Genomic DNA, 15,193 nt, shown 5'->3' with positions numbered 1-15,193 from the left:
CAACTGCGGAAACGCTGCAGATCCGCAGCAAAATCCACAGCGTATGCACATAGGCTTATGATGCAGTTTTTGGTGCGGTTTTGGTGCAGTTTTTGGTGCGGTTTTTGATGCTTTTTTGTGCAGTTTTGATGCAGTTTTTGGAAATAAATAAACGGAAAATGTGCATGATTTGAATAGAAACATGCATGAAAAACAGATTCGGAGGCCGTATTCATCATTTCACATCTCAGTTTCATACGTTTTCGCCGGATCCGTCGCTGTGCGTTTTTTCGCCGGACAGAAAAACCGTTCCTCTGTATGTGTTTTCCGTCCGGCGGTAACAGCTTTTTTTGACGGATCCGGCAAAAAACGGATGAAACAGGTGGCCATCAGGCGCAATCCGGTGCTAATACAACTCTATGAGAAAAAAACGGATGCAGCAGAAAAAAAAACTGATCTTTTTTTTCAAAACTCGCCGGGTTGTGCCTGACGGCAAAAACCTGATGTGTGAAATTAGCCAGATAGATACATAGATGTTTCTATCTATATATCTATCTATAGATATATCTATAGATAGATATATCCATAGATAGGCCGATGTTGATTAATGAACTCAAAGAAAAAAACGGGAATAAAATGGCGTGGGCTCCCACGCAATTTTCTGCGCCAGAGGGGGAAAGCCGACGGCCGGAGGCCAATATTAGTAGCCTGGGAAGGGGTTAATACCCATGGCCCCTCCCAGGCTATGAATATCAGCCCGCAGCTGTCTGCGTAGCCTTTACTGGCCATTAAAATAGGAAGACCCCCCCAAAAAAATGACGTGGGGTCCCCCTATATTTTATAGACAGAAAGGCTACGCAGACAGCTGCGGGCTGATATTCATAGCCTAGAGAGGGGCCATGGATATTGCTCCCCCCCGGCTACAAATACCAGCCTGCAGCCGCCCCAGAAATGGCGCATCTGTAAGACGCGCCAATTCTGGCACTTAGCCCCTCTCTTCCCACTCCCGTGTAGCAGTGGGATATGGGGTAATAAGGGGTTAATGTCACCTTGCTATTGTAAGGTGACAGTAAGCCGGGTTAATAATGGAGAGGCGTCAATAAGACGCCTATCCATTATTAATCCTAGAGTAGTGAAAGAGTTAAAAACAAAATAAAGACACAGCCAGAAAAAACTATTTTATTATTCTTAATTTAACCATCCTTACCATACTTCAGCGCCTGCAAAAAAACGTAAAGTAATAAACCGTCTACTCCCTGTCCGCCGTAGTCCAATTAATAACGAGGGTCCCACGACGATCTCCCCTATAGAACAGTGACATCGGGTGATGTCACTGCTCTATAGGACCTCCAGTGACAGCTATATTTTATAGCCAGAAAGGCTATGCAGACAGCTGCGGGCTGATATTCATAGAGGCCCATACAGACCCTCGGCAGTCCCACACAGACCCCCGACGGTCACGCACAGACCCCGCCCGCACACACAGACACGCAGTCTCCGCCCACGCACCGCCCACACTCCATTATAGTGCATCATGACATCATTTCAGTAGCCAATCACAGCCATGCCATTAGTTAACATGGCTAACATGCCTAACAGGATGTGCCCACACTTCTTAGGATCCTCATTGGCTGATTAGAATAAAACTGGCTCATTGCATTATGGGAACTTCCGATTCCGGTATTCGATATTGTAAAAGTATCGGAACTCAGTATCGGAACTCCGATACAGCGAATATCAGCCGATACCCAATATTGCAGTATCGGAATGCTCAACACCAATCCCCACAGCTGAATGATTTTCAGTTATTAGCCAGGCTGAGTACATGTGGAGGTTGCCTGGTTACTAGGGAACCCCCACATGTAATCAAGCAGGCTAATAATAATAATCTTTATTCTTATATAGCACTAACATATTCCGCAGCGCTTTACACACATTATCATCGCTGTCCCCAATGGGGCTCACAATCTAAATTCCCTATCAGTATGTCTTTGGAATGTGGGAGGAAACCGGAGGAACAGGAGGAAACCCACGCAAACACAGAGAGAACATACAAACTCAGTAGCTGTAAATCATTCAGCTGCAGCGATGAAAACTAAATCTCCGAGCAGTCAAATCAGAGGCGTAGCTAAGGGTTCAGCTCAGGGGGGGCGAACCATCTGAGTGGGCCCCTAACCCTTGATTACAACTATGGTGGCACACTTTAATCATGGGTATAGGGGGAATCTCAGCAGATGATCCTGCTGTAATCGAAAATGTATAATGGCCTACACATTAGCCCCCATGTTGTATTTCCCTTGGATTCTGGTCTCTGTCCCTTTCTGTGGGCTGCAAATTGCAGAAAATAAAAACAACCAGTAAATGCGCATAGAGTCTATCATATGGGAATAGGTCCCTGAATGAATCCAGGTAACCCTAAAAGGAATACTCTTGTCTGGACAAGACCCTAAAGAGGTAAATGGAAAGAAAGAGGAAAGCAGAAGAAAGGGGGGGGGAGGTAAAATATCACACAGTGAAAGAAGAAAGTGCGCCCCCCTGTATGTCATCTCTTCTTTTTTTTCCTTCTCCCCATTTGCGGGCCATGTTATTCAGACTGAGTATACATATGCATCTATATGTGATTGTGATTATCTATACTCACCTACTGGCTGTTCCCATTTTTATTCTATTTGGCTTTTCATCATATATATTTATATTCAACTTTATGGGGATTTTTATTGTTTATATAAATGGCATTTTCATGTTTGTTAGTTACCTTGTATCTACTGATATGAGATGACACACACTGGACTGATAGGACCCTGACTAGTGTTGAGCGATACCGTCCGATACTTGAAAGTATCGGTATCGGATAGTATCGGCCGATACCCGAAAAGTATCGGATATCGCCGATACCGATACCCGATACCAATACAAGTCAATGGGACACCAAGTATCGAAAGGTATCCTGTATGGTTCCCAGGGTCTGAAGGAGAGGAAACTCTCCTTCAGGCCCTGGGATCCATATTAATGTGTAAAATAAAGAATAAAAATAAAAAATATTGATATACTCACCTCTCCGACGCAGCCTGGACCTTACCGATGTAAGAAAGAGAGCGAGACAGAGTGAGCGAGACAGAGAGTGAACGAGACAGAGAGTGAACGAGACAGAGAGTGAACGAGACAGAGAGTGAACGAGACAGAGAGTGAACGAGACAGAGAGTGAACGAGACAGAGTGAACGAGACAGAGCGAGACAGAGAGACAGACAGAGAGTGAGCGAGACAGAGCGAGACAGACTGACAGAGCGAGACAGACAGAGAGCGAACGAGACAGAGAGAGCGAGACAGTGTGAGCAAGACAGAGAGTGAGCAAGACAGAGAGAGACAGACAGAGAGCGAGACAGAGAGCGAGATAGAGACTGAGAGAGCGAACGAGACAGAGAGCGAGACAGAGAGTGTGATAGAGACAGAGAGAGCGAGACAGAGACAGAGAGAGCGAACGAGACAGAGAGAGTGAACAAGACAGAGAGCGAGACAGAGAGCGAGACAGAGACGGAGAGAGAGCGAGACAGAGACAGAGAGCGAACGAGACAGAGAGAGAGTGAGACAGAGAGAGCGAGAGAGACTGATAGAGACAGAGCAAAACGGATGCAAGAAACCTCAGGGACATGTCAGGAGGGGAACAGTGTCCTGCCTCCTCCCTCCAGCCCCCTGCAGCCTGAGCTCCTACGTCGTCCTATCCCCTGTCCTGCTCCTGTATGCAGGGCTCAGGGAGGGAAGAAGCAGCGTCCTGAAGTCTCTTCAGCAGACACCACACAGCCGGCAATGTGTGTGTGTCTGCAGTATGCTGGAGGCAGCAGGTACACTGCCGGCACCCAGCGTCCCCAGGTACATGCTCCTCTACAGAACAGACCGCAGCAGTGCAGGGAGATTCTGTCCCTGCTCTACCGCAGAGCTCAACTATACTGGCGTGCAAGTAGGCTAACATAGTTAAAGGTAGCGTAGCTCCAGGTGGGCCCCTCTGAGCTCCGGGCCCGGGGCGACCGCACCCTCTGCCCCCCTGGTAGCTACGCTACTGAGTCAAATACTCGGAGGTCACCCGACCGTGCTCTGGAAAACCCGAGCAACGAGTACACTCACTCATAACTAATCACAAGAATAAATATATATAGGAATAACATTAGTGTGCCACATTTAATGATTTATGGAAAAATATGCATAATATTAAATTAATAAGTATAAGAGAGATATGGGGGCACAGAGCAAGTAATCAAAAAATCACAGTCGTATTTCAATGAGAAGGTAATCAGGCAAGAAGAAGTGTGTGCTAGTGCTATGTCATAACAAGCAAAAGTGAGAACATCCTGCACAACACGTATATAGATTGTGATAACATATTTACCCCTGTCCCTCTTACGCTCATTTCGCAGCGTCGGTTTCCTCAGAGAGGGTATGAACAAGTTTTCCAAAGGCGTTTTATATAGGTTTCTAATAAACCACAAGACATGGATTGATTGAGAACATATGGCGAATGGGAGTTACATTCAGTTTCAGAGGGGATTATCCCAGGCATTGGCTGCGAGCAAGCAACCCGACCGCCCAGCACAATACTTTATTGGTATCTCCTGGGCAGGGCAGGGGAGGAAGCAAAAGACAATACTGACATTACAGCTGGGGATCACAGTGGATTCATTTTGTGAGGTAAAATATTTCACTGACTGTTTTTAAAAAATATTTTACCTCAAAAAATGTGTCCTCTGCGATCTCCTGCTGTAATGTCAGTATTGTCTTTTGCTTCCTCCCCTGCCCAGGAGATGTGGTATGTTGTGTACAAGATCAGACACAGACAATTTTTAAAATTCATTTTTGTTCGTCGAAAAACCTCTTTAAAAAGCAAATATCAACGCCAACATGGCTCCTCCTAAAAAGTACGCCAATGACAATGAAAGTAAACCGCAAAGGCACAACGTTGAAGACCACAAAGGGCAAATGAGACTCTTGAAGAGCAACAGCATCACTGGGACAAAAACAATGCATATAAGCGCAGGCGTCAAGCACATGAGTCCCCTGATGCAAAAGTCATTAGAGTATCACAGGATGCCATTAGGCAACAACAGCGCCGCATGCCTGCCCCCATCATGACATTATCGCCCTCCCGATGTGATAACATCCGGCCTCCATCTAGTTTGTAATAACTCCCTCTTTTACATGGCCCCCCTTGCCCAGTATTGAGTGTAAAGAATATAGGACACGCCCCCGATGCGTGATTGGTTCCCCAGCTCCACAAAAAAGGGAGCGTGCCAATAGAATATGTCGGTGGGAGTATACACCCTACGTGGGTAGGTGCTTAGCGCCGCTCCCCGGTAGCGTGACACGTGCGGCGTCCAGGAAGCAGCGTCACACGCCATCCTGTGTAACTCCGCCCCCAGACATCCTAGAGTGAAAGAGGTGTCCGGAACATCGCTGGATAGACTCGTCGCCATGGACACCAAACAGGCCAACACACCGCGAGCATTCAGCACATAAGATGAAACAGGAAGCACAGGATGGACATATCGCTGCTGATCTAAAGCACATTCACTATCCACACATTGCTTATCTGGTAAAATGGCCACACTAATTTGTGCAGGCAATTATTAGACAAACAGAACACACGTGAATGTGACATATAAACCACACAAGCGAGAAAAATCAAAAGTGCAAGTGCCTCTAAAAGTGCCAACGTGTTAAATATTGAAAATAATATTAATTTAAAAAAAAAAATTAAATTGAAAATAATAATTTCATCAGAAAATATATCTGGATGTTTTACAAGTGTTATATAGAAATTAAATCATTCAAAGTATATAAATATATATGTATATAAGTGTATGTATGCATACAAAATATGTATGTGTATATATGCATACAAAAAGAAGGTGATAATGTACAAATTTTTATTAAATATAATCTACAATTGATTCAATATGATGGTGTCGAATGTGGGAAATGGAAATAAAAAAAGGGATAAAAAGAAACGTCCCCATATCTCTCTTTAACTGGTGTGCTGCACTTGCTGACTTTCTCTAATTTCTTCAGGCCCTTGAGACATAATTTATACTTATTAATTTAATATTATGCATACTTTTCCATAAATCAGTAAATGTGGCACACTGATGTTTTCCTACATATACTTATTCTTGGGACAGCAGTTCTTATATCTACCTCAAGTTCTGCATTTTTGCACATAACCACTAGATGGAGCCGCAGCACTTGTCCTTAATCTGATCATGTTCACAAGATGACTTATGTAATGCTGTATGCCAGTGCTGTTCACATCAGATGGTATAGGATTAATTTATACATTAGTGTATTTATTTATAAATAGGGTGATTACCACTCTTGTCTTTGTTGGAATTTCCCCTTTTGAATCTGGTTTTTAGCCTAATGTTTTTATACTTTGCATAATAAAAATTTAATTACTTTTTATATTACGTATTTTTGTGTTTGGGTATTTCAATTTGTGGTGGTTTTCTAGAAATTCCCATTCCACCCCACTTTTGTGGAGTCCATAACTGTAAATAGCTGGTCTATTCCTGACGATTGTCATACATGTAAGGAGACATTACGGAGATCACAGGCAGATTTCGGGTGCTCTCACATTGTTCTGGCACCCGTGCGTTGGCCCCGTTGGGGCTTGTGTTGGCGTATTCACTGACGGGCCATATCCTGTAATGGTGTCCACATAGCAAACGTGCGCTCTGCTGTGCAACTTTTTCAGGAGTGTACGTCTACTGGAGGGGAACACAAAGATGTAGTCTGGGTGTCCATCTCCCGTAAGTGCGTAATTTTCATCATTTTCAGGCGTGTGCTCTATACGTGTGATCTGGTAGCGGCTGCTCAGGTGCGGCTCCAATCCGTAATACAAGTAGCAGTAAAGCTCCGCACTCAGTAGGATTCTGTGCAAGAATTGTGGATTTATTATCAGTCAAGGACAGTCCGGGATAAACAGCTTACATTGACGTTTCGGCCAATCATAGACCTGGTATGTGCAGTGAATGTATAATAATCATAATTGTACAGTGGACTGTGAGCCGTGTGGTTATAAGCGGTCAGTGCTGCAGTGTGGTGACATGGTCACTATCAGAGATGCATCAGAGTAGAGACCCCCAGACAGGAGACAGATCAGATCCGTGCTGCACAGACCCCATTTATACCTTCTTCTTCCCTCTCAGTTCGGCCCCAGGTGAAGGTGTCCGGTCAGGAGAAAGGTGACACCGTGAAGCTTCACTGCCAGGTGTACGGATTTCACCCCCGAGCTGTGGATGTGAAGTGGATGAAGAACAAGGACGAGGTTCACTCATATGAGACCACACACGTCCTCCCCAATCCTGACGGCACCTACCAGATCAGGGTCAGCGCGGAAGTGACCCCCAAAGATGGCGACAGATACTCCTGTTATGTGGATCACCGCAGCCTGGAGGAGCCGCTGAACATCGTGTGGGGTAAGTAGTGTCCGTACTGGGCGGATGATGGGGTAATACTGGAATATGTCATGACTGGAGATCACTATTGTGACATGTAATTGTATAGTCACCGGCATCTTATTAATATGAAACAACTGAACCGTTCTGTATGTGACTAATGGTAACTGCAGAATAATCTGTGCTGTGTGTACAGGAGGAATAACACGATATCTGGTCATTATATCACTTGTATCTGAAGAATAACACGATATCTGGCCATTATATCACTTGTATCTGAGGAATAACACGATATCTGGTCATTATATCACTTGTATCTGAGGAATAACAGGATATCTGGCCATTATATCACTTGTATCTGAGGAATAACACGATATCTGGCCATTATATCACTTGTATCTGAGGAATAACACGATATCCGGCCATTATATCACTTGTATCTGAGGAATAACACGATATCTGGCCATTATATCACTTGTATCTGAGGAATAACACGATATCTGGTCATTATATCACTTGTATCTGAGGAATAACAGGATATCTGGCCATTATATCACTTGTATCTGAGGAATAACACGATATCTGGCCATTATATCACTTGTATCTGAGGAATAACACGATATCCGGCCATTATATCACTTGTATCTGAGGAATAACACGATATCTGGCCATTATATCACTTGTATCTGAGGAATAACACGATATCTGGCCATTATATCACTTGTATCTGAGGAATAACACGATATCTGGCCATTATATCACTTGTAGCTGAGGAATAACACGATATCTGGCCATTATATCACTTGTATCTGAGGAATAACACGATATCTGGCCATTATATCACTTGTATCTGAGGAATAACACAATATCTGGCTATTATATCATAATGGGTCAGGGAGTGAGTGTAAGGGAAAGAATGACACAGGGCGCTGAGGCTGAGCTGTCGGGTTGGTGGCACTGACCATTAATACATGAAATTAAACTATAATCACTGGTGACAATACAGGAGGAGCTCAGAGGACACTGCAGTATTAGGATGGCACCCAACATCAGTGACAGATGGTGCAGAACCGCGGCCAGGTGAGTATGTGACACCCGTCCTCTCAGTACAGGGACAGCACAGGACTTACAAGGTTTCTTTTTCCTGCACTTCCCTCTTGTCTTTCTTGAAATTCAAGTTTTTTCTGTTTCTTCTGCCTGAGTGATAAGGGACAAGTCAGTGTAGTATGGAGGGGCAGTATATTGTACAGTCAGTCATGGCCGTCTCACTGCATGTGGCAGATATATATACAAGGGGTCACCAGACATGAAATCAGGAGCTTTATAGGCGACCTGGAGAATATGTGGATTTTCTTTTGCAGATTTCATTTTCAAAAGGGTTAAATATGTGGCAGAAATCACCGACAGACCGGTGACATATCCGCCATGTTGTGGATGTGAAAATCTGCAGTGGAAAATTCCACTACATGTGACTGAGGTTTTGTGACACTAAGTCTAGTTTAGCGCTGGGACGTTGTTGCAGATTTTGGTGCAGAATCAGCCGTGAAAATCTTCTACAAATCTGCAACCTCTGATCATGTCCTAAGGGGGCGCTGCATTAAGAGATGGAAATGTAGAGGGTGCACATGTCTGTAACACTACACGTGTCATCAGTACAGCAGAGGAGACTAATGTGAGGCTGATACATGACGCTCTCAGTGTAATCCACAGATCAGATTTACATTTCTGTTTTCCAACTAGAACCAGAGAAGTCCAGTGTCTGGGTCATCGCTGTGGTCGTAGCTCTGGTGGTCGTCGCTGGCATTGGCATTGGTGGATTTATCTTCTATAAAAGTAAGTGTCAGTAATCCCGCACTTATCATGAGATATTCCGCTAAATAAACAGTAAAAGATGTGATGAATGCATTTGGCAAATGTTTCTTTCACACCCGTCAGTAAAGTGTACCTGTCATATCAGATGACTGCCCAGAATAAACTGTCCTAGAATCATAGAAAGTCAGATTTGTAGTTGGACCTCCAGGGTCATCTTGTCCAAGCCCTGCTCAATGTAGCATTCACTAAACCATCTCAGACAGATGTCGTTCCAGCCTATGTTTGAAGACTTCCATTGAAGGAGAACTCACCTCCTCTCGTGGCAGCCTGTTCCACTCATTGATCACCCTCACTGTCCTGCGAGGACATGAAGAAACACACTTATCCCTGGCCTTTATATCACCTGTATCCTATAATTTTCTCCAGTTTTCCCTCTGCAGGCTCTGTCTCTAACATTCAGTTGTCTCTGAGCTAGTTGTAGGAGAATAGCTGCTCTGATGTCTTCCATATACAGTTGCTGCCAAAAGTCTTGAAATTGACACAAATTTTGGTTTTCACAAAGATTGCTTCTTCCTTTTATAGGGGCATTAACTTTAGATTATTATGAAGAGTGATCATATGAAATACAAAAAATTGCAAAGTCATTCCTTGCCATGGAGACATATACAGTCACCATTGCTTTGCCCCAAAAGTGCTTTACAGGCAAGGACATTGCTACTTTTAAAGAGTTCTCCTAAAGAAACCATTATTCATCATCAAGAACTTCAAAGGGAAAGGTTCAATTGCTGTGAAGAATATGTCAGTAAAGGCCAGCAAGTAGCAAGATCGTCTCCTAAAAAGGATTCAGATGAAACAGAGGTGGGGAAACTTTTTTCTGCCAAGGACCATTGGGAGATTTATAACATCATTCGCAGCCATACAAAAGTATCTGTCATGCCGCTGCAGTGCAGTATAGAGCAACCTCCACCAGACCAGGGGGAACTAGTGAGGGAAGTGAGGCTGCACACACAGAGTAGCACTACAGAGCAGCAGCACAGGCGCCACCAAGTGGCGAGAGAGTGGTCAGACAAGCCGAGTCAAAAAAACAGAAGCAGAAGTACCAGAGGTTGCAGCTGTACACGTGGTCAGAAACAAGCCAGGGGGTTCAGCAATGGTCGGAAGCGGATAAGTCAAAGACAGAAGGCAGAAGCGAGTCCGAATACAAGCCAAGTCAAAACCAGGGAATCAAACAAACTTACAGGGAAACACTAGGAAAGGGCAGACAGAGGGAGTCAACAGACACGGGGCAAGTCAGGGATCACAGCAGGACACGCCAAAGGCAGAACTATAGCTGACACCGCCAGCAGGATGCATCGGAGCTAAATAGCAAACCTGAACCCAGAATGAGACAGAGAAAAGTTAACCCTTGACATGATTGTCCCGAGAAAAGGGCAGACAGGACAAAACCCCGAAACGGATCATGACATATCAACTTTAAAATGATTCTGCTATATCTGGCCAAAGATTTACAGTGCCTTGCTAAAGTATTCGGCTCCCTGGAACTTTTTTTTAGAACACGCTTAAAACTGTGGGGATTAATCGTAATAACCTGGGTAGTGCATTCCAAAGAATTGACGTAGCACGTGAAAAGTCTTGGAGACGGGAGAGGGAAGTTCTGATTATTGAAGATGTTAACCTCAGGTCATTAGCAGAACGGAGCGCACGGGTAGGGTGGTAGGCTGAGATCAGGGAGGAGATGTAGGGTGGTGCTGAGCCATGGAGTGCTTTGTGGGTGAGGGTAATAAGTTTGTACTGGATTCTGGAGTGAATAGGTAACCAGTGTAATGACTGGCACAAGGTACACAAGTATACACAGGATACACGCATACAATGCCCTACGAAAGTATTCGGCCCCCTGGAACTTTTCAACCTTTTCCCACATATCAGGCTTCAAACATAAAGATACCAAATGTAAATTTTTGGTGAAGAATCAACAATAAGTGGAACACAATTGGGAAGTTGAATGAAATTTATAAGGTATTTTAAATTTTTGTGGAAATGTCAAAAACTGAAAAGTGGGGCGTGCAATATTATTCATCCCCTTTACTCTCAGTGCAGCAAACTCACTCCAGAAGTTCATTGTGGATCTCTGAATGATCCAATGTTGTCCTAAATGCTTAATGATGATAAATATAATCCACTTGTTACAAAAGTATAAATGTGAACACTGGCGCTCTGCAAAGTACTGGCCCAAGGGTGAGATTAGTATAGAGAGCTGCTGGTGATTAGAGCAGGTTCTGTATGTGCCTGCTGGAAAGCAAAGCCTAAAAAAATCGACAATATATCACCGCGCTACTCCATACATGTGTGGAGGACAATGGTAGTAGGGGGTAATGGTGAAGGTGAAAAATTTGTAAATGAAAAGAAACTTACTGCGATTATGCCAAAATAACGGTTCTGATGAAAAGGTAATGGGTTTAAGAAGGTGATGGTCCCAGCATTTGGTGGAGTAGGGTCTAGTGTGTCCTATAAGCGAAAGGAGTTTTTGATATTAACAATAAAACTTTTATTATGCAGTAAATAGTGGTGGTATGTCTGTAATTGTACTTACTGGAGTGCCGTGAGGCAGTGTGACCCCTTAAAGAGTTGGTGTAGATAGATAGGTTGGTAGTTAATCCGTTGATGCTGCGTTAGTATGCTGCCATTCAAAGGGAGCTATGAAGTCCTGTTAGCATAACATGTAGTCGCTAGGACTTAGCTGTTCGGGGTATAGTGAACTCAGTGATTAAATGGTTCTGCCGTGAGTGGAAATATCAGGATTCAAAAGCAGTACTTACTGTGTGGAGCCTGGATGCAGAGGAGGCGAGCGGTGTGCCTGTGTCTGGATAACTAACCGTTGTGCTGCAGAAGGTGTCCGCTATAGGTGTGCGGGGAACCGCTGCCCTGGAAGTCGATAATAATCACAGGTGCCCCGGCCGGAAGCACGCTGTGTCTGCGGCGGGAATGAAGTGGGCGGAGTTTTGGGGTGACGTCACCTAAGTGTGGATGGGTGCGCAGGAGGAACAGAAAACCGCTTGTGTGTAATCAAGTCTCCGTATAAATGCACCTGCTCTGTGATAGTCTCAGGGTTCTGTTTGAAGCACAGAGAGCATCATGAAGACGAAGGAACACAACAGGCAGGTCCGTGATACTGTTGTGGAGAAGTTTAAAGCTGGATTTGGATACAAAATGATTTCCAAAACTTTAAACATCCCAAGGAGCACTGTGCAAGCGATCATATTGAAATGGAAGGAGTATCATACCGCTGCAAATCTACCAAGACCCGGCCGTCCCTCTAAACTTTCATCTCAAACAAGGAGAAGACTGATCAGGGATGCAGCCAAGAGGCCCATGATCACTCTGGATGAACTGCAGAAATCTACAGCTGAGGTGGGACAGTCTGTCCATAGGGCAACAATCAGTCGTACACTGCACAAATCTGGCCTTTATGGAAGAAGAAAGCCATTTCTCAAAGATATCCATAAAAAGTGTAGTTTAAAGTTTGCAACAAGCCACCTGGGAGACACCAAACATGTGGAAGAAGGTGCTCTGGTTAGATGAAACCAAAATAGAACTTTTCGGCAACAATGCCAAATGATATGTTTGGCGTAAAGGCAACACAGCTCATCACCCTGAACACACCATCCCCACTGTCAAACATGGTGGTGGAGGCATCATGGTTTGGGCCTGCTATTCTTTTGGGACAGGGAAGATTGTTAAAATTGATGGGAAGATGGATGGAGCCAAATACAGGACCATTCTTGAAGAAAACCTGTTGGAGTCTGCAAAAGACCTGAGACTGGGACGGAGATTTATCTTCCAACAAGACACTGATCCCAAACATAAAGCAAAATCTACAATGGAATGGTTCACAAATAAACGTATCCAGGTGTTAGAATGGCCAAGTCAGAGTCCAGACCTCAATCCAATCGAGAATCTGTGGAAAGAGCTGAAAACTGCTGTTCACAAACGATCTCCATCAAACCTCGCTGAGCTCGAGCTGTTTGCCAAGGAGGAATTGGCAAGAATTTCCGTCTCTCGATGTTCAAAACTGATAGAGACATACCCCAAGCGACATGCAGCTGTAATCGGAGCAAAAGGCGGCGCAACAAAGTATTAAGTTAAAGGGGCTGAATAATATTGCACGCCCCACTTTTCAGTTTTTGAATTTCTACAAAAATTTAAAATAACCAATAAATTTCGTTCAACTTCACAATTGTGTTCCACTTGTTATTGATTCTTCACCAAAAATTTACATTTGGTATCTTTATATTTGAAGCATATGTGGGAAAAGGTTGAAAAGTTCCAGGGGGCTGAATACCGTATTTTTCGGCATATAAGACGCACTTTTTCCCCCAAAAAATTGTGAGGAAAATGGGGGGTGCGTCTTATATGCGGAACGCAGGCTTACCGGCATTGTGGCGGCGACCAGAGGTGCGGGCATGATGTGGCATGGTGAGCTGTATGGCGTGAGCAGGTCCCATCCATATTTGAGGTGAATCCGCGGCCCGGTATTGATGGAGAGCAGCAGCGCTGGTGAGTTACGGTATTTTCCAGTGGCGGCGGCCATCTTGCTGAGGCCGCGCGTGCGCAGATTCACTACTCTGCGTCCCAGGGCTTCAGGAAAATGGCCGCGGGAGGCCGCGCGTGCGCAGATGGAGATCGCGGCGGCCATTTTCCTGAAGCCCTGGGACGCAGAGTAGTGAATCTGCGCACGCGCGGCCTCAGCAAGATGGCCGCCGCCACTGGAAAATACCGTAACTCACAAGCGCTGCTGCTCTCCATCAATACCGGGCCGCGGATTCACCTCAAATATGGATGGGACCTGCTCACGCCATACAGCTCACCGTGCCACATCATGCCCGCACCTCTGTCGCCGCCACAATGCTGGTAAGCCTGCCGCCACCAGGAAAACCACCCAGCTCTGCTGCTCTCCTTCACTACTGCTGTGGCGTCACCTCAAATGTGGAAGGGACCCTGGCCGCTGCCACCTGAGGAAGTGACCGCCTGTCTGCCACCGCCACAGCAACCTCCCCATGGACACCAGGCCATGGCGTCGCCCACCTAAGCAGGATGGGACCCTGCTCAGGTGCACGCCGTTCCGCCCACCGCACCTCAGCATCACCTCACCTCTGCCACCACCATGCCTCCTGTGACCCTGCTCTGCCACTGCCTGCCCTCAGGTAAGAGATCTTAAATTCGGACAATAAGACGGACCCCCATCTTATAAAAAATCTTTTTTTCTGCATTTTTCACCCCAAATTTGGGGTGCGTCTTATAGGACGGTGCGTCTTATATGCCGAAAAATACGGTACTTTCGCAAGGCACTGTAACTAAAGATTACAAGTCAAAGATTTAAGTCAAATATTACATCTCTAGACTCCGGAGGGAGCAGACATGCTTATCTACTCTCTGCAAGTCAGAGGAGATATCACGGCGCCGTGCTACTGGCAGCCAATTGCAGCAGCAGCTACTCTTTTTTGTTTCTTTTGTCTCTGTATGTTGTCTGTTCTTTTGGACTTTCTACTGGCTTTGGTACTTTTATGGACTCCTAATTTGTAACCGCAGATTGATGGATGGTTTATACTCTGTGGATCGCACTGTTACTGTATAACGGACCATTGTGGGAAGGCGGAAACCATTCACCCATACAACCAACTGCCTCTGGACACGCAGCTCTGGATCAGCACCTGGATCTGCCACTACTACGTACATCCCCCCTACAGGTACATGCAACTTGTAAATGGATACCAGTAATGCGACGCACCCATGGACATGAATCTAATGCAACCACTACCAGCCACAGTTCCACAATATACACAGCTTCTACCTTGTTGGTTACTGATGCAGCCATCCGTGTACAGAGGAGAACACTGGAAACAGTCAGATATGGCGCGTACTGGAGCAAAGGACAGGACACTGATCTGCTGGTTGCCCCTAA

The 15,193-nt window shown here is 45.1% G+C and overlaps 1 protein-coding gene across 2 annotated transcripts in view; it reads left to right on the top strand.

Annotated features, from left to right (window-relative positions):
- Positions 1-15,193, top strand: part of LOC143804128 (class I histocompatibility antigen, F10 alpha chain-like) — a 604,087-nt gene that overhangs the window by 132,271 nt on the left and 456,623 nt on the right. The window contains exons 4-5 of one of the 2 annotated variants that reach the window (XM_077281910.1): positions 7,174-7,443; positions 9,163-9,255. The exons of the other annotated variant lie outside the window; for it this stretch is intronic. Of the exons in view, the coding sequence (XP_077138025.1) occupies positions 7,174-7,443; positions 9,163-9,255 (363 nt within the window). The remainder of the gene's footprint in view (positions 1-7,173; positions 7,444-9,162; positions 9,256-15,193) is intronic. 2 annotated transcript variants of the gene reach the window in all.

This window comes from Ranitomeya variabilis, chromosome 1 (assembly GCF_051348905.1).
Source record: "Ranitomeya variabilis isolate aRanVar5 chromosome 1, aRanVar5.hap1, whole genome shotgun sequence".
Taxonomy (NCBI): Eukaryota; Metazoa; Chordata; class Amphibia; order Anura; family Dendrobatidae; genus Ranitomeya; species Ranitomeya variabilis.
This window is presented reverse-complemented; position numbering and strand designations above follow the sequence as displayed.